The 21,735-nt window shown below is 35.4% G+C and overlaps 1 protein-coding gene across 3 annotated transcripts in view; it reads right to left on the reverse strand.

The window, feature by feature from the left end:
- INTS6 (integrator complex subunit 6) overlaps window positions 1-21,735 on the reverse strand; it is a 93,831-nt gene that overhangs the window by 61,843 nt on the left and 10,253 nt on the right. For all 3 annotated transcript variants that reach the window (XM_056126089.1, XM_056126088.1, XM_056126091.1), the window contains one exon: window positions 7,019-7,108. In XM_056126089.1, coding sequence (XP_055982064.1) covers window positions 7,019-7,108 — 90 coding nt within the window. The remainder of the gene's footprint in view (window positions 1-7,018; window positions 7,109-21,735) is intronic.

Below are 21,735 nucleotides of genomic sequence, written 5' to 3' on the forward strand. Positions count from 1 at the left end.
AATAAATAAATATAAGACGAAAAATAAATACATAAAACTATGAAGAAAAAAAAAGTTGGAGTTCATGCCCAATTCAATCAGCTAATCAGTGGCTGAATAAATAGTAGTACTCCTACATTAAAAAAAAAAAGTTAGGTATGTGGGAGACACCCACAAACAACCTTCGGCACAGCTATATAATTGGAGGCAAGGCCTCTCTGGTTCCTGATCAAACTGCTTAATGGCCATGATCCCAGAGACTCAGAGACAAATTTTGGAACCCAGCAGCTTTTGGCAGAGATGTGTCAGGTCCCTGCAATGGATTACCGGCGCCGGACCACCCCAGGGGGGAAAGGGTGTCATTCCTCCACCTGGTCCCCCTTGGTGGCTTGGTGGCTGCCATCTTCCAGAGATCATTGGACAGTCAGGTTTGGGTCCGCAGTGACAAGACACGTGTGGCCTCACAGGATGGAGGTGGAGCCAGCCCCTTCCTCTCCGCCCCAATGAGACCCCCTAGCTGCTGCCCATGAACAGCCTCTCTGGCTCCGGATAAAGCTGCTTAGCGGCCATGATCCAAGAGACTCAAACAAATCTTGAAACCCAACAGCTTTTGGCAGAAATGCGTCCAGTCCCTGCAGTAAATTACTGGCGCCAGACCACCCCAGGTGGGAATAGGTTTCGTGCCTTGGTCTGTTTCCCCTGGTGGCTCAGTGGCCACCATCCTCCAGAGGCCATTGGACAGTCAGGCTTGGACCTGCAGTGACAAGACACACGCGGCCTTATGGGATGGGGGTGGAGCCAGCCCTTTCCTCTCCACCCTAACAAGACCCCGAGTCGCCACCCACAAACAGCTCTCTGGTTCCTGATCAAGCTGTTTAATGGCCAATTCCAGAGATTCAAACACAAATCTCGAAACCCAGTGACTTTGTGCAGCAATGCATAAGGATTCCACAGTAGGTTACTGTCGCCAGGCCACCCAAGGGGGAAAGGGTGCTGTCCCTCCACCTGCTCCCCCTTGGTGGCTCGGTGGCTGCCATCCTCCAGAGGCCGTTGGACAGTCAGGTTTGGGCCCTCAGTGACGAGACATGTGCGGCATTACAGGACGGGGGTGGCGCTGGCCCTTTCCGCCCCACCCCAATGAGACCCCGAGTCACCGCCCACAAACGCCCTCTCTCGCTCCTGTCCTGATCAAGCTGCTGTTAAGCCATAGTCCAAGAGACTCAGGAACAAATCCCGGAACCCAGCAGGTTTTGGCAGAAATCCCTTCAGATTTAATTGTTAAAATTTCGGAATTCCAAAATCGCACAGCCATTACTACGGCCGCATTACATCATATGTTATTCATAACCAGCAATAAAAAACAAATTGTCTACAGTTGCCTTTTTAGCAGATCTGAGTGTTGGGGTAAAGTCCCAAATAATAATGGTGGGTCTGGCGTCGAAATATTGAATGTAATCGAAGTAGAGAGAGAGTAATGTGGAAATCATCTGCCCCACAGGTAGGGGGAGTGTGGGATGGGGGTATACTGGGGTTTTTGGTGGTGGAAAATGGGCACTGGTGAAGGGATGGGTGTTTCATTGTATGACAGAGACTTAAACCCGAAAGCTTTGTAACTGCTCTCATGTGATTCAAGAAATAAAATTATAAAAAAGGGGGGAAAAAAAGATACTCTCGGTAGCTTGCCGGGCTCGATTCTGTTATTCTTGTAAAAGGAAAATATTGTTTACACTGCCCAAAACAACCCAAAAATACTATTACCAATCCACATCTCAAAGAATGATGGAACTTGTGCATCATCCTTTGAGAACTGACAGAAAGAGAAGACCTTAAACTGCAATCATTAGAACTTACAGCTGCAATTACTAAGACATTCTTTCTACAAACACATGACCTTTCCGAATATTTGCGAAGAAATTGTAACAGTGAGAGAGAAGAAAAGTTCCTGCCTTTAGAGGTAGTTGAGGGGTGGGGTGGTGGGAAGGAAATGGGACACTGGTGGTAGAAAATATACACTGATGAAGGGACACACTGGTGTTGGAACATTGTATGACTGAACCCCAATCATGAACAACCTTGTAACTGAAAGAAAAAAAAAAAAGATCATGAGAACAGTTGTCCTGGGTTGTCTTTCAAAGTTAGGAAAATCTAGAAAGACAAAATTAATACTGTCAAAAAGCAACAAGATTTTTTCCCCTTGCAAACTTCTCTGAAATATTACCCTTGGGGTAATCCATCATTGGCAAAGAGATGCAGGAAAAACCTTTAGCATATAGAAATCTCAGTATGTGAAAGATAATACTACTATTAGCACTTTCAAGGAAGAGGAAAAATAACTGCTACACTATCCTGGAATGTCACTCATCACTAAGAAGGTACTGGCAGGGATCTCTTCTAGGCTAAGACTTTATTGAGCAATATTGAGCTACATGTTCCTGGAATCAGCACAGAATACTTTTCCACTGAAGAACAGTACAAAGGAGGCTATGAAAAAACAGAAACCAGAAAAAAATGTTTTTAATAGCTCTAATTACAATCTGGTAACTACCTAATGATCCTACTATTTTACAAATCAATAATATAACACAATAAATGATATTATGAACATTATGGCACAAGTATGTTTACCACCACCAAAGATGACTACCCATCAGGGTAAGAAATATAGTTTTCTTGTATATCATAATTCAAAGTCCCAACTAACATAAAGTCCCATAAAGTCTCATCTCATACATGAATGTTACAAATTGCCAATTTTATCAAATAGCTGAATTTCAAAAGGAAAAAAGGAGCAAAACCACATACACATTTTGAACAGAGATTGTCAACAAAAATCCTATCTAATTATGTATAACTACTGTATCAGAAACATTTAACACTGAAGACAATAACCTGAACTTTTTGAGGACAAATAAGGTTAATTCAAGCCATGAATTAAAGTAACCACACAGGTCCCAACTCCAAAATACAGAGTTATTACTCTTCAAACTCCTAACACCCTAAGTGTCACAGAGGAAATGGTATCCCTCTATTACTATAACTTGACGCACAAGTTGTAAGACATTGAGTCATTGTGGTCTTTATAAACTTAGCTAGATCATGAGAAAACATAGCAACAAGTTTTTCCATTATCTTCTAGGCTCAATACAACATTATACCAACACTCTGATTAATTTCAGAGGTAACATATAATTTACATAGCTTATTTAATTTCCATGGCAATTCCAAATTATGCAGAACATCCTTAAATTTAGTGGATCCAAATTAAAACTCTAAAAATTCACAATACACAAGATACGACATGCGCACAAGAAGGGTAATATTAGCCCTCTTTAGTGTTTGTATAACACAATATGTATCTCTATTTTATTACTCATAAATCAACTTAATAAGTGATCTCCCCATAATACATAAAACTGAAAAAACAAAAAAATCCACCCTATTCATCATTGTTATCTTCATTGCCTAGAAATGCTATTATATCAAATTTCAAGGGACACTAAGAACATACTATCTATATGACAATTCTTAGAAACCCTGAACTAAGTAAGAAATAAACAAAAAGTAAATTTTAAGAAGAAAAAGCAAAAAAAGTCAAGCAAGTAATACATTAGAACGTTGGTCTACAGAGGGGTGGGAGATATCTTTGGAATTTAAAACAATTCTAACACAAATTTTGGCAGTAACACGTTATCACCTTGTGCAAATAACCACCACCAGAGATGTTTCCCCATTTAAAAAAATATATAAAGTATGCCCACCAAGCTATCGAGAGTATTTCGCCTGCACGGCAAAGCCTGGCAAGCTATCCGTGACATATTTGATCTGCCAAATACAGTAATAACAAGTCTCACAACGGAGACGTTACTGGGCCCACTTGAGCAAATCGATGAACAACAGGGCTTTGCTTGAAGTTCTGGGCACCCCATGAGGCCCCCCTCCACTCTTTCCTCTTCATATACACAGTACCACCAAGTATGACTCCAAAACAAAAAAGAAGTAGTAAAGTTAGAGAAGCTCTGATTTTCCTTATATTCTCTAAGGCATCAAGAATATTCTCTAATGGCATAAGACGTTACTGGGCCCACTCAATGAACAACGGGGGGGCGGGGGGGACAGTGTTTGTTTTTGTCTCTAAGGATGATTTTAAAGCAACAGGAACAATTAGGATGGATGCCATAAGGTAACATGATTCCCGAGCAAAGGCTATCTATATAGGTGGAATGCATAAAACCTTAACGGAGAATAGATCAGTCAATAGCAGGCACAAACAAACAAGAATTATGTACACAGATACCTAATGTGGAAAATGACACGCTTATTCAACAAATTTAGAAAAAGAATCAAACTGTGCTAAAGATTACAAATCTCTGCCAAGATTACAAATCTAAAGAAAAGAAACATATGGATAAAATTCTGGAAAATATATGCAGCATACATGTGCGAAAACATACAAGATTAAACCAAAAGCATCTTTCTACCTTTCATTAATTTAAAGGCTCCTCAAAATGAACCACACAAATTATTTAGGTTAAAATAGAGCAGAATTCAACAATATGCACATCTGGGGGTACAATTTCTCTTTGCCACACCAGAGTTTTGTTGGAATATTAAGAACTCAAAATGAGAAGCTCAAAGACGTTCTTAAATTGAAAATCAAAGTAACTCACAGGTATATGCTCCAACTGAACAGCCAAAAGGAACCATTGCCTTAAAACAAACATCTTTTAGTTTTAAATGAGTAGCAATCAATTTTATTTTGATAACTATCATACCCAATACAACAATGTCTACAACTCCATTTTTTATGCAATCTTTATTCTCAAAAGTATGTTAAATGTTATAGAAAATAAAAGAGAATTAAAAGATCCTTGCCCACGGGAAAATCTTCAAACCTTTCTAAGCAAGGCAGTTTTAATAAATAATCCCATTCTCCAATATCCTTTTAATGACCTCGAAAGAAAGATGAGCCATTCCACTATCTACATACATTTCAAGTAAATTTTTTTTAACTGGGAAAGTCTCTATGACAAACATTATAAATAAAATAAATCCATATAGAACAGAATAAAATATACTGTACCCTCCTGACAAAGGCAATAAAGCGAAGCACCTTGAATGAATAGTTGCATATATAAAAACACTTCACAATAAAAAAAATAAATGTTTTTTCAATCATCAATAACTAGAAATGAAAGCCATTGCAAATAAAAACAAAAATATTCTATCATAAGGCTCCTAATGTAGAACAAAGAGAGTACAGGGCATAGGGCATTTGCCTTGCACATGGCTGACCCTGGTTCAATCCCCAGCACTACGTAAGTTTCCCAAAGTATCACTAGGACTAATATCTGAGCACAGAACTGGAGCCAGTGCCAGAGCCAGGAGTGTGACCCCAAGCATGGCAGGGTATGGCCCAAACCTCATCACCCCCCCACCACCGACTAATTTATAAAAAGTAAAATTGAATAAAGAAGGTAATTATTGGTGGGCACTCAGAGAAGTAGTTTAATAGGCAGAATACATGCTTCGCATGTATGAGACCCAGGGTCAATCCCCAGCATCATATGGTCTTCAGGAAGCAATCCCAAAGACCAATGAGTAGCCCCTGAGCAACCACCAGGAGTGCCCCCCAAAATATTGAAAGCAAAATAAAGTTATTTGGGTCTAATTAATATTTATGATCTGATTAATAATACCTATCCTTCACTCTATTTTCAAAAGGAAGGTCAAATTATAAATATGAGCATTTCAAATTTAAAGTTACACAATGCTTTTACTGCTTAATAGTAGCAGGACATAATTTGCTATCAATGTTAACCAAATGCAAAAGTCTGTAAGTCAATGAAATTCATTTCAAGATCATGAGCTATGCTTAAGTTATATATTTAACAGTGACTCTACTAAAAATTTTCTATCTCTGGAGTGACTACAGAGGTTAAGGCACCAGACTTAAGAGCTGCCAGAATTGATGCCTAAGCATCGGAGTAAGCCCTGAGCACTACCTGGCATGCACCACTCCCACATCAAAATTTTCTTTATCTCCATGAATTAAATCCTACATTCCCTTTCATATCAACTATTAAAATAATTTTGGTTCTCTTTCCCCAAACTCAAATCAAGATCAAGAAATCACAATTTTCTACTGGTTGCAATGATATATGAGAAAACACTACTACACTCTTTTCTGCAAGCATTTTCAGACCCATTCTTTTCTTTCAGTCTCTCAATAACATGTAAGAATGATCATTATTTCACTGATAAGAACAGAGATTTAGGCAACCAGGTATCTCACAAAGTTCCATGCTAGAAGGCAGTTGAGCTAAGACAAAAATCCACTGAAACCCAATTTGCACTCCACAATGTTATACAGCTCAAAGTTCTAGAAATTAGTGAACCAAAAACTCTCTTTCTTGTACTTAATCATACTCTCTACAAATGCAACAATAAGTATTCTAAAGGAAACAGAAAATGTAATAATCTAAACCATATTCACATCTCCTTTCTTTAGCAATATATTTTTTAAAACCAAGCATTTTCATGAGTAGTTAAAAGTCTACAGTAGAAACCGCTTAATCTATTGTAGCCTTCCTATCACACCAAAAAAACCCAACTACATAAAGTATGCTAATGCATGAGGTTACCTATAAATGACTTACGCTGTATACAACACTAAAAATATTTTTAACTCAATTTTTTTTAAATGGGAAGAAAATATTAGAATGCTGTCTCCCTCTTTAGCCTAAAAACAAGATAACATATTACTAAGTTTACTATATAAGTTTATACTGTCCCCCCACATACATTAAAAATATACATATTATATTAAGTGCAATAAGAGATAGGCTAAAAACTTTTTCACAGAAGGGAATCCTATTCAAGAATATTTAGAGACCACCGCTATAAACATTAGGTGGTAGATGAGTCCTAGGAGACAGAAAATCCAGATTTAAAAAAAAATAGGTATTTAATACCCTACAACACATATCCAAGACTTTTAAATTGTATCTGATTCAATCACGTTGACGTGATCTCAGCTTACCTCATCCTGGACTCCACTGGTAGTAGTCAACTTGCTCCCGTCAGTAATTGTTATAATTATTGCAGGTTCCAAGAAAAAAGGGTTTCTTCCCTAAAGTCAAGAAACATGATCATATTAAGATATAAACTTCAGCTTAACCTTTCTCAGTAATAAGTCAATTCTCAGCACAGTGATCAATCCTGTCTTATTAAATTTTTATATACGGCAGACACCTTTTATACATAAAAAAGGTTTAAAAGGAGGGCCAGAGATATGGCTCATCAGCAAAGCAGATGCTCTGCATGTGTGTGGCCGAGTCTGATGACTCACACCACAACAGGGAAAAAAAAAATCTTACATATAAACTAAGTAGCATCTTGAAGAAACACTTTGATAGAATTTTATTCCCCTTTTTCATATTTTTGTATTGTTCTAATTTCTGTAGTGAGCTTTATACATAAGTAAACATTTAATTTCTTTAAAAGGATATAGTTCAATTCTAATGACAAACTTGAGATATTACAAATTTAATAACAATATTTTATGAAGTTTCCTGAAAAGGCAAAATAATAAGTGAAAATTACTACGTAATTTATCCCTACAATCAAAGTATCTAATCGAGTAGCTAGTATATGGATAAAAGGGCTCTAAAAGTTGATTCTGTGAAAACCCTTGGGCTATGCTGAGTTCAACAAAATTTAATAATCCAAAATGAAAATTTTTAATTATGAAATAGGGTAGTTTTTTAAAAAAATGTCACTTGCTGAGGAGTACAAAAACTGTAGTAAAGCAATGAAACACAGTGGTATGAAACTCTCAATGTACTATACATGAAGAATATTTTTAATTTTTGGTCTTTCAAATCTCTGGCCATTTTGAGTACCATACTAAGTTCTACATGTTTGGGAGGGACTCATAAACATACAGCTCTCGTTTATGATACTATATATTTTTAACTTTAAAACAATAATTACTGAAGCATAGACGTTTCAAGTGGATAATAATTACTTGTCAAATCAAAGGGATCTGCTATTCTCTGAAACTAACAGTATTCAACAAAGAACAGAAAGAGGTCTGTTTGAATGAAATTTATAACAGCATATACAGACTTAATGTGTACCAGACTCACTTAGAGCTTGATAAAATCCAAGTTGTGATAAAGCAGGTGAAGGGCTAAGATTCCACATTTCAAAGAAAACTGTCTATTAAAAGATGCTAATATCCACAGAAATCATATTCAAAATAGCAAGGATACAGAAGGGCTATATGCATGCAATAGTCTATAACCTTGTATTGATATAACTTTTAACGCTTAGCACATTACAATTTTAAAAACTTTATCTTTGTAATCGTAACAAGGTAGGTAGGAGCAGCAGGAAGAGATCTGGTGAGTCAGATCTCATAACCAAATCACAACTTCCAGGTACTATATATGTTTTTCATAGTGTGATCTAAACAACAATGACTCCAGATGGAAACTTTTTCCTGATTTAAAAAAAGGCTGCATAAAATCTCTAGAAAATTTTGAGTGCGCAGCAGCATTCAAATGTTACACATGTTACATGAACATTGCAAAGGAGGGAGTGAGTAATTTACCTTTACTTTGCTCTTCTTACAACATTCATGGTAAATAGAGCCTACTTCACTTCTCAAATCATTCACCCCTAACACAAATATATGCTGAAAGTAGATAAAGGAGCAAACATGATGGCCTTTCAGTATCTGTACTGCAAACCATAACACCCAAAAGTTGAAAGAGGGAAATTGTCTGCCATAAAGGGAGGGGGAGAGGTGGGACGGGGGGGGGCAGAGGGATACTGGGGACATTGGTGGTGGAAAATGTACACTGGTGGAGGGATGGGTTTTGATCATTGTTATGACTAGAACTCAAACATGAAAGCTTTCTAATTGTATCTCACAGTGATTCAATAAAAAATAAATTTCAAAAAGTTTCCATTAAAAAAAATTTCAATAATGCAGTTCTTCTCATAGACTTAGAAACAGGCAGATTATTCCTATGTAATTCTATAGTAAAATTCTTAACTGAAATTTAAGTTTAAAAACGGTTAATGTGGGGCTGGAGTAATAGTACAACACGTGGGGCATTTGCCTTGCATGTGGCCACCACAGGTTCAATCCCCAGAACCCCATACAATTCCAAGCACCACCAGGAGTAACTCCTTGAGTGTAGAGCTAGGAGTAACCCCTGAGCACTGCCAGGTCCGGCCCCAAACAAAAAAATAAGATGAAGTAATGGTTAATGTGGGGCCAAAGCAATAGTACAGGAAGGTGTTTGTCTTGCACACAGCCGACCCAGGTTCAATATCCAGTACCCCAAATGGTCCCCTGAGTCTATTAGAAATGATACCTGAGTGCAGAGCCAGGATTAAGTTTTGGGACCGGTGTGGCACAAAAACCAAAAGCAAGTAAAACACAAAATAGAAATGAGGAATGTTATTCAGTGGCAGAGCACATCCCTTACAAGTGTAAGGCCCTGAGTTCAATTCCAAAGACTACCAAAGACTACCAAAAAAAAAAAAAAAAGTAAGAAATTTTGTCATATCCTACATGCCAAAATAACTCATCATTCTACTAGGTTTAAGGGCATACCTTCCTCATATTTGCCAACCTATCCATTGTCCATTAATTTATCTTAATCATTGACGAAATAACTACCACAGATAAGGCATTATATTGAATGCATGTTACTTAAGTTCTACTCTCATTCATAGTAGTTTTATATATGTATATATATATATGTAACTCTACTCTCCTAGTTTTCACCAACAATATTTTAACTCAAGAATTAGCAAAGGGAAATTAAAAAAACCAACATGTTTTCAGTATCCTCCAAACTACTATAGCTTACTTCAACTCCTATGTTAAACTACTTTGGTTGAAGCTTGTTGCCTTCCAAAAGGTAAAACACAAAATCTCTCAAAGTTACCACAGCATGGAATATTTGAAGTTGTGTCTCTGCAACAGCTCTAAAATTTAACTTGATTCAAAATCAGTTTATAAATATGCAATAAGCACAGTGAAAATAATCCTCACATAAGCCAATAAATTAGTTACACTTGATTTTTTTAAATTAAAAAATTTAAATTTTTTAAATTTTTTTTTTGGGGGGCATACCAAAGATGCTCAGGGCTTACTTCTGGCTCTACACTAAGGAAGCAATCCTGGTGATGCTCAGGGGTCCAAAATGGGATCCTGGGGATTGAACCTGGTCAGCCACATGCAAGGCAAGCACCTTAGCCAACTGTGTTATCTCCCTGGCCCCAGTTACATTTATTCTTAAAGAACAAAAATCTACAGTACATTAAGATTTAACATCCATGATGTCAACACTAAAAGTAGTTCACACTTGAAGATACTATCAAAAGACAAAATTAAAAATGTACTAAGACAGCAGAAAGTTTTTAAAATTCTAGCTAAATCAAATCAAAATGACAATGAGATGATCTTCTCACACCTGTGAGTATTGCCAATATCAAAAGCCTAGAAACAAATGCTAGCAAGAGTATGGAACTAAAGGAACCACATTCACTATTGGTGAGATTGTAAATAGGTTTAGCCTCTATGAGTGAAGATTTCTCAAAATATTAAAAATAGGTCTGCTATATGAACGAGCAGTCCCACTGCTACTTCTCTAAAGAATAAGAAACACTAACTTGAAAATTTTTACATACACCTAACTTCAACACTATTTACAACAACAGCCAGGAACTGGAAACAACCCAATTGCACAGAGATTTGGAATACCTAAATAGAAGGAGGGAGGGAGAGAGAGAAAAGGAAAGAGAAATGTGGGGGTGGGAAGTGAGAGAGAGAAGTACATGTCATAGAGAAGGAAGGGGGGCAGGTGATTTGTGGTGGGAAATGTACACTGGCGAAGGAATGGATGTTGGGGGAAAAAATAAAATAGTAAAAATAAATAAAATGTAAAAAAATTTTAAAAACAAATTTCATAAAAAAGGGAAATAATGTATTTAAAATAAAAAATTTTAATAAAATTTAAAGGCAAAAAAAGTTTAAGCTAAATTCAAACTCTTTGAAAGTTTACTGAAATGTTATACACATAATAATCACCAGGGTCCACTACTATAGTCAATAAGTACTTGGTAATAGCAACAAAGCACTTATAAAGTAAAAAATATGAGCTTAAATTACTAACTGGCTAAACAAGAATGCTATTCCCTCTAAATTACAATTTTTCTTATAGCTCCTGAAGATCTACTACTGGTAGCAGTAATACTCTCCTACACCAATCTGTACTGTGCCACATTTACCCAAAAATGAACAGTACTGCCACATGTTTATTAAATATATTCTAACTGCAATGAAATTAATGCTAATATTCCTGGTTTCCTGTTGCTCTGGGATTTCTTACTCCCACTTTATATATATACCAATATATTTCCCCCAACAAAACAAAATGCAGTATTTGTCAATTTTACTTTTGGAAGTCATATAAATTCAACCAATTTTTAAGAGTATACAAACGAATATAAGATAGTTAAATGTTCTAATGGTTTTAAACTTTGAAAAATCTGAAAAAAAGAACAAGGGACAAAAAAAGGTAAAAAAAAATACAGCACTATCCTCATTTTACCTATTTAATTAACCTACTGCTAAACTCCTTTCCTCTCAGTCTAAGTTCAGCCAACAATCAGACCTCTCAAAACATATTAGTCATAAGAAAAATTTTTTAAAGCCAAGTGGAGGTAATTTATATATAAAGTACCTTAATTTCTTCTGGAAGAAATTTGTTCAACCCCTAACCCATGTTTTAATAACTTTTGTGGGTTTTTTTGTTTGGGGACAATCCCACCAGTGCTCAGGGTTCTTGCATACAAAGCATATATTTGGCCACTGAGCTATCTTCTCCAACTCCTTATTAATAAATTTACTTAAGCACAAATTACAAAATACCTGCAGAAAATGACCACACCAAACTTGTGCTTCTGACATTTTCTTAAATAGTTTTGCGTAGATCTTCCCCCTGCTTTTTGTAGTACACTTCCTTTTGGTAGGTACAATATTGGCATCTTTCTTTGAAACAAGTGTTTTTTACCCAGCAAACTGTATCTTTGGTCATCATTAAGTACCACTAAAATTTTTGTGTTTTACAAAACATAATGTTTCAAAGTGTGGACTAAGGCTTCTAATCACAGCATTATAACACTATTCACTGTTTAAGCCAAGGCCAGCAGTTTCTCAAATCCTCATAATTTGGAACTATTATACATTTTTATTGTTAAAAAATAATTATTGTATTATAATGTTCTTTAAAACTCACTTTGGTCATAAAATTACAGCTTTCATCAAAGGTACAAGACCTCCAAACAAACTAAAATCTGCTACAACAAAGGCAGCCAGTAGAGGGACTAAAAGTTTACTTTTTGCCTTTAGCTGAATATACTCAGATGTTTCATACCAAAAAGCAGTATAAATCCTGGCTTAAGAAATCTAAATATGTCAACCAAAACATATCATTTAAAAATATAGTGCTAACAAAATAAAATATTCTACCTTCATTAGGAAATATCTTTTATTTCCAGATAAAATTATTTTCATTAATAAAATGTGGTTTTAATAATGATCAAAAGCTTTGAGTAAGTTTACTGAATTTAAAGTAAATCACTTCTGGAGCTGGAGAGAGACCTCAGCGGGCTGAGCAATCAATGAATGCAGGTCATTTTCTCATTCTTTACATAGGTGGAAGCAATCCTGAGCACAGAGCCAGGAGTAGTCCCCAAGCAAAGCCAGAGTAAATTTTTCACTTTCAACATTATCATGGCATTTAACTGAATAAAGCATAAAATCTCAGTTAAAAAAAAATGAAAGTCTAAAATAAGATCTTACCCATTAGAAACTGCTTTATTTGTTGCAGGGGCAATTCTTTTGAAAATGATGAAAACAAGTTATTTTGCAGAAAGTTTTGAAAATGTAAAGTTCACTCCCCAAAAATAAAGTAACCTGGTGGTTCTCGGAATCAGAATTTACAGTTTTAACTCAGGAATTTTAAATGTAGGGGTTGGAGAAACGAAGAAATTTTCCTATATTCTTTAGAGAGTAACCATTATCTTTTCAAGCAAAAGAAATACACTGGGATTCCCCATGTCACAATTGTTACCCCAGTAAATACAAGTGCACAAGCAATGCTCAAATCATTCAGTGAAAGAAACTTGTGTGTACCGCCAATGAAAGCACACAAAAGAGCTCAAGTTTTCTTTTGGTGCCACCATAATCCATGTTCTTTGAAAATCCCATTACAAGTGTCTGTTTATAATACACTTCTCCCATGGTTTAAGGTTTCTACTAAAGGAATAAATGTGCACCATATTAAAACAAAATCAAAAAGTTCAGAAATAGACTGTGCCTTTTTTAATGTTAAATCTTCTTTTCAAGTTAGAATGACTATCACTGTCCTCCCGTTGTTCATCGATTTTCTCGAGCGGGCCCAGTAACGTCTCCATCGTGAGACTTGTTACTGTGTTTGGCATATTGAATACATCACGGGTAGCTTGCCAAGCTTTGCGCCATGCGGGCAAGATACTCTCGGTAGCTTGCCAGGCTCTCCGAGAGGGGCGGAGGACTCAAACTCGGGTTGGCCATGTTGGCTGCGTGCAAGGCAAACGCCCCACCAGTTGAGCTATCTGAGCTATGCTCCAGCCCAAGTTAGAATGACAATAAGCAAAATCAATGAGAGGGAGGAGTGCCTTCAGCCAAAGCACGGCATCACTAAGAAGTGCATGCATATACTACTAGACCAGAGATCTTCCACCTGTTTACCCCTAAGCACAGGCACCTGTGTGCATACTCGTTCACAGAATGCCAGTGATAATCACCGCAGTAGACCCCTGGCTTTCAGCCTTTCTATACCCGTGGACTGATGGTTGAAGATTAACAAACACCAAGTTGAAATCCTATTTGAAAATTATTGGAGCTCAATAACAAAAAGGCCTAGCCTCAAAGGTGAGGCCACATATTCATTCATACCTAGTGCTGTCTATATGCAACAGAGAGTCAGGGCAACTACGCTGTTCGGGATTTCCCATGTCACAATTGTTACACCAGTAAATACAAGTGCACAAGCAATGCACTAAAACTGTGTGACCTCCAGTGAGCACTATCATAATACATGACTACAACCAGATGTGCACACTTGGGTGTGTGCAAACACCATAACAATGCATATGTGCGATGTCCCCTTTATCACAATGAAGAAGTGAAGGAAAAGGATTTTTTGTTACAATTAAAATTGTTAGACTAGATCTTTAGGTTCCTTTTACTTACATCTTTGCAGTGTCTGCATGAAAAATAGAAACAAGAAATAAGGCCTGAGTCTTACTATTTTTCTGTATTACCATAATCACTTTGAAACTTCTGACCCTTTACTATGTTTAAAATTAAAATTAAAATTCAGATTCTGAATACAGATTAAAATTCAGATTCTGAATACAGATTAAAATACAGATGCATTTATATTAAATATTAAGTTCTATTTTTAATTTTAAAAGGAAAAGCACAGCATCAAATCTTATGATGCAATTCACACATCTAAAGATTCCTCAGCCATAATAAACACTATTACTAAACTACAGAGAACCTAAAAAGAGAAACTTTTAATACATATTATGCAACACTAACCCAACTAGCATAAATAATATATTGAGATCAATATTGTTCAAGCATCAGACATTTCCATCACTATCACATTTTACCATCTGCTTATTATCTGTTTAATATATGTATTTTTAAAATCTGTCCCATTTTTTAATTTTAGCCTGAAATATAAGAGTATTATCTATGAAATAAGTTTGATGTGCAAATTATATCTTGTATTCAATTTATTATCATAATACTGTTTTAGCTGTATTTTGAAAGAGTAAGGAAGAACATTAAAGGAATTAATACACAATGATTACACATTCCTAACAAGGTCCAAAAGAGCCCAAAAGGTTTACATTTAAATATTCCAAACCAAGAATGCAGTTTGTTTAAAAATTAGCAAGATCATTACTTTATACAAAAGTATGCATTCTATTCAGTATATCTAATAACTGTATTTAATATATAATATTTGAAAAAGCATACAAATCTTCTATAAAAATCGATATTCCATAAGAAACTAGTACTAAAACAAATTAGTGCTTTTAAAATAATGTTGGGGGGCTGGAGCAATAGCACAGTGGGTAGGGCGTTTTGCCTTGCACGTGGCTGACCTAGGTTCGATTCCCAGCATCCCATATGGTCCCCCAAACATCGCCAGGAGTGACTACTGAGTGCATGAACCAGAAGTAACTCCTGTGCATCGCCAGGTGTGACCCAAAAAGAAAAAAGAAAAAAAAAAGTTGGTAACTATACAAAAGTTCCATTTAAGGATACAGTACAAACTGATTTAACTATAGCTGCCTGTGAAGTCAGCAACTATGAGATTAGTCATACCTCACTTTTTAAATTATGTGCACTTATCATAATAAGAATATACTCTTCAAAATTATAATTAGTATTTAAAAAACATAAAAATACTTGCTAGTATATAAAAATCTAGTATCTTAGCCTATATTAATTCTGTAATTACACAAAAGCACGTTACTCATTAAAAAAAGAGTCAGTTTCAAGTAATTTCATTATAACAGTATAAAACACAGTTCCTTTATGTCACCATGTAATTCTTTGGAAAGTATGTAACAGCATTAAAAACAGATGGAATACAAGCAGAATTATTAGGAAATTCCATGCTTATTTTCATATAATGACTAAGGAGTAATATACTGGAATTTGATGCAAATACTATTGAATAGTAACAATTGAAGAAATAATACAAAATATTATAAAACTAAAATATTCCTGACTTTATGGAAAAAAGTAATCTTGAGGAAGCTCAATAATTGATATTGTCACAGAGGACAGTAACCGAAATTCAATATATCTGAAATATAAATACTTTCATAGAAGATGAGCTTCATATTTGAACTCGTCTAAAGTTTGAGTTAGATTACTGCAATAAAAATTGGGTCTTCACAGTATTTTTAAAGTAGTAGCAGGTAAGTAAGAGTGCATACTGGCATAAAGGTGATAGAATTTACAGAAACATGATTTCAATGAATACTAATAATTCTCAATAAAGAAGCTAATATAGTCATCCTATTAAATGCACTGGGCAATACTAGTTCAAGAAAAATCATTCGGGTAAATTGTGCAACAGGTTAGGAAACATAGGAAAAGTTAAAATAAATTAAGTGAAGTTAAAAATGTATTTTCAAAGAGAGGAAAAATAGCAATAGTATAAAAATTAATTTGTCTGCAGTAAATGATGCAAATTTCCTGAGTCTATCAAGATTAGTCATCTCCACCTTAGATTACTGACACCGTCAAACTGAGAAATAGTACCTTTGAAGAAGTCTGGTTAAATCGTATATTTAACCTATGGTTACAGTCTTCTAAAAATTCATCTCAAAAGAATTAACACAAATTTACAAAAAGCATAAAATTTTGACTACAGCATTCCACCTAAGTATCAAGACTACAACTGAAAATAAAGAGCACGTCAAACAAGTGTTGCATATCAATAAAGCAAACAATACCAACTGTAATAAAAACTTCTTAAGCACTTGGAAAAACTGACAGTCTACTGTTTCCAATATGCTATTACTGAGAGTCAATTAGAAATAACAGATTATTTTTTATTTTCTAGGAAATAAATGGTGGTAATCCAACTTAAAAAAATTTTAGGATGGAATAAATTTCTCCAAATCCACTGTAGATCTATGTGTTTTGAATAGTTTCTAATGTCCATTCTTGCTATATCTATTTTTGTAGGTGGCGAGGGTTGGTCCATACATGGTTGCACCAGGAAGGGCCACATGTGATGCTGGAATTCAAATTCATGCTCAACCAAATGCAACCCTGCCCCCATACGATCTCTTCAGTTCCCAGATTCTAATTCATTCTAATGTTCAAAAAACAAAAATTAACCACGTAATATTCTAACCCTGCTGGTTTTTTGTTTTGGGGTGAATCTTTTATGGTTTTGGGGCCACACCAAGCAATGCTCAAGGCAGTGTTTGGGGAACCACAGGGGATGCTGGGATTGATCCTGGATTGGCCAAATGCAAGGCAAATGCCCGACCCGCTGTACTATCACTGATCTCGCCCCTGTGACCCTATAGTTTTTATTTTTTTTAAAGAAGTGTTTTAAGTCTCCTTTACTATATACATAAATCCATCAAAGTTTAACTTTAAAAATGAACTACATGAAAAAAGTTTCAAATGGATTACTGTACGGACTGTTTTATGTTTTAGACTGTACACTAAATGGAACAATTGAAAAGTTCACTAGAGTTCACTAAAATGGAAGCATTAAGAACATGACCAAGGTAACTCTTTTACATTAAGAATTACATTCAAGGGGCTGGTGCAATAATACAGAGAATAAGGTGTTTGCCTTGCATGAAGCCAATCCGGGATTCCCTATGGTCCCTCAAGGGACCAACTGAGAGAGGAGCAGAAGGGGAAAGGGGGAGAGAAACAGAGAGAGGGATAGGGAGAAAGGGAGGAGAGAGAGAAAGGGAGAAGAGGGGGGAAGTGAGAGGAGGGGCTATATTACGTTTAATATAGCCATATTTGGGATTACATATTACTCATTTGGAGGTAACAATAAAATTTAAATATAAAATAGACCTCTATTTTCTTACTACTACCTAATTTAGGCCAAATTTTCTGAATGAAATATCTTGGTTTTAAGGAACTGGGACAAAAAAATTAAAACAAAAAATTTAAGTTGTATATTAGTTATCAGCTGACAGACTAAGTACATAAATAATTAAGAACTATGACAATACATTCATTACAACTGATAATACATTGTTTTGTTTATTCCTGACAACAATATCACTATGCCCTGTTCATTATTTTGTGGAAAAAGCCCTTTGTAACATCACTCACTGTGGTTAGCAGCCTAACCTTTCAAAGACCATCACCTTCAATGCATGTGATTATAAGCACTTACTTAAAATTTTTACAGTGATTATTTAAATGTGTCCAGATTTTTAATTCCAAAACAACCAGAATTCTGTTGATACTAGATAATGATCTTACAAAGTTACCAGCTTTAATACTATGGAAAATTTTTTCCTTAATACAGCAACAGCATCAATCAGATACTGCTGTATTAAGCATTACGGAAGAGATTGAATTACCCTTCCCCCATATATATGGAACTACTTTCACTTTTATTTTAGATACTATTCCTCCAATGACTTTCACCCTAAGTTTGTTTCCAGCTTACCTGAACAAAAACAGAAAATGCTCATTCAAATGGCATGCTTTTTAAAGGCAGAGATGTTTTTAAAAGTTCACAGAGGGGCTGGAGTGATAGTACAGCGGGTAGGGCGTTTGCCTTGCACGTGGCTGACCCGGGTTCGATTCCCAGCATCCCATATGGTCCCCTGAGCACCGCCAGGAGTAATTCCTGAGTGCAGAACCAGGAGTAACCCCTGAGCATTGCCGGGTGTGACCCAAAAAGCAAAATAAATTAAAAAAAATAAAAGTACACAGAGACTGAATTTTTATAAGATCACTAAACTAATATATGGATACAATTAAGCCTCTTAATTCCTACATTAAAATAATTTTATGTGCTATAATCACTCACAATATTAATAATCATTTTAAATCACATATGCCCTCAAAAGGGGATCTTGGGGTCAAGTTGACAGTTCAAAGGACTGGGGCACACGTCTGACATGCACGGGCCCTCAGCTTGAATCCCAGGTCTGCTTGACCTCCCAAGCACTTTAGATATACCTGGTGACCCCCAACATTGCTATAGAAGATTTAAAAAGGGGGGGGAGGCCTTTTTCCTTATCAATCTTATCATCATGGAAAAAAATCCTCCCCAGGCTGATACGTGTTTTTCCCCCCACATACATCTGTAACAGTAAAAATCATACATTTACATTTTGACCCTCCCTCCTTTCCATACCTGTATCAGCCATTAGTTACAAAGTCCCAGAACTGAACTTGGATCTGAATTTTTTTAAAAGCTTAAAATCCACTGCATTAAAAGTCAAAATCAGAAATGAAAACAGTTTTTAAAAATCTTTGTTCTCGGGGATGGAGCGATAGCACAGCGGTAGGGCGTTTGCTATGCACACAGCCAATATGGCCAACACAGGTTCAATTCCCAGCATCCCATATGGTCCCCCGAGCACCGCCAGGAGTAATTCCTGAGTGCATGAGCCAGGAGTAACCCCTGAGCATCACCGGGTGTGACCCAAAAAAGCAAAAAAAATAAATAAATAAAATCTTTGTTCTCACAGTTACTAAACTATTTTTGAATAAAAAATTAAGATTTTTCAAGAAAAGATTTTTAGGGCAAAGTATTTTCTGAACAATCTATAGTGCTTCCCATTCAAAGTAAAAAGCCATTACTGTTCCCTATGTCAAGAAATTCTACTTTAACTAGAACTAACGAATAGAAAATCCTTGCTTCTCATGATGTATGGATGTTGGTTATGGAACAACTTCTATTGCTATTGCCAAAGATATCAGAATATAAAGCTTTCATCCTGTTGAGTTCCCCAAAATAATTGTAGTAAGACTGTGATCAGCATCATTTAAGTTACTATACCATTGTGCCAGGCAGACACTTGTAGACCAGCATTCTTCAAACTTCTTACACCTTCAGAACAAAACCTGTCCTGCATGCCAGTCCACAGATCAGCAGATCTAACTAAGGTAAGAGACTAGGTTTTCAACCTTTCTACACCTATAAACCAGTACCGGTCTGTGAAATGGTGTCTGAAAATCATTGTGTTAGATTACTAAAAAATATTTCAAATCTTACAAAAAATTTCAAGACTGCTATTATCACCATTTTGTGGACACAAAATTTGAAAGGTTAAGGTATTTGACAAAACAACATAATAAATGGCACTCAGGCACAGCCAGTTCTAATGTAGCAGTTCTTTCCATTATGACCATACAGCTTGTTCTGAAAAAGAATTAAAAACTCTCCCCATATCAGCTTTTATAATTTAAAATTTTTTCACAAAAATTCTAACAAATTTGGGGCTGGAGCAATACTGCAGCAGGTATGGAGCTTGCCTTCACACAGAAGACCTGGGTGAAATCCCTAGAACCACATATGGTCACCAAAGCCCACTAGGAGAGATCTCTGAGCTCAGAGTCAGGAGTAAACCCTGAGCTCACAGTCGGGAGTAAGCCCTGAGCACCACCGGGTGTAACCCACCAAAATAAAACAAAAATTATTAACAAATTATGTCATGTGTTATCACTTTATCTTCTCCAAATTCCTATAAGACAGATCTTTTAATTCCATTATACATTAACATAGAAACTGTGGCTCAAAGGTTACAGAACTTGCTACCAACTAGTGGTTAGAATGGGCATTCATTCATGAGCAAATCAAATTTTTCTGAGTATTCAAATACAATGCTTAGAGATTTTTCAAATTATGACATGGGGAAAAAAAAACCATGATAGCTGATTATAAAACTGTCCACACAAAAATTTGTAATAATACCACAAATACTGGCTAGTATACATCATTAAAAAAGTTAACTAATTAACAGATGAAGTTTATAGCTTGATATTAGCTACATCAAAAACAATAAATTAACTATAAAATCAAAAATGCCATTAAACATACAGCATCTACACCTTCAAATAAATGATGCATATGACCCTATATTACACATTCATATTCTTATTTTATCCAAACATGAGAGAAGGAAATTCAATTGTACGTAAAAAACAGTATTTTAACTGTCACAATAAAGGCTAAATGTAAAACACTGACAAAATAAAAGGTCTGGATTTTAGCAAGTAATTAAAACAATGAGCATATTCCCCTAGAGAACTACAAACACCTCCGCCCAAGAGATGTAAGATTCATTGGTTATACCTTTCAACAAATAACATATGTTCTTAAATAATCTTATATAATATGTAAATTGCTAATAACTGCAATCTTTTTTTCTAGTCTTTTGAAATATTTTATAAATGTGGAAATTATGCATTTTAACTTTTCTGTGGCTAATTTTATAAATGAGTAAACTTCTACCTTCACTTTCAATTCTAAAACCCCACAAAAAAAAATCATAATAAAACAATTACAGAGAGTCGACAGTCTAATGTTCTGTCAGTTGATGCAAAAAGGTCAATTCTTTTTTAAGAGTACATAGAAAAATCTTAGTAAGCGTCATACCTAGGAACTACAAAATAAAAACAGAGTAGAAGAGGAGAGAAACCGACTAAATTAAAATCAAAACAAATTTAGTATTGTTGGGGAGGTCTGGTAATCATACTTAAATAGATTAATAAGAATAAACAAAAATTAAGTTTAGCTAAGTAAATTACTCATTAAAATGGAACAGAGCTATTGCATGTGAATGTTGATCAACAGAGGGGAAGTGTGTCAATCAAGACTTCGTATATACATATGAAATATGAATGAGTACAGGACTATTATGTTCTAATAGAAATCTTAGATATTGAAGAAAATCTTCAAGTTACAGACTATCAATCGATATTGAAGAAAATCTTCAAGTTACAGACTATCAATCAAACCCATAACACAATTAGTCCCTTAACTAATTCTGTCCACAAGTGACCTTAATTCGAAATATTTTCATTGTATGAAGTAAATGCTTAAATATTAAATTCTTCCATTCAAATCAGGTTTGTTCTTAACGTTTTAAATT

Source organism: Sorex fumeus, unplaced genomic scaffold (assembly GCF_029834395.1).
Source record: "Sorex fumeus unplaced genomic scaffold, SorFum_2.1 ptg000061l, whole genome shotgun sequence".
Classification (NCBI taxonomy): domain Eukaryota; kingdom Metazoa; phylum Chordata; class Mammalia; order Eulipotyphla; family Soricidae; genus Sorex; species Sorex fumeus.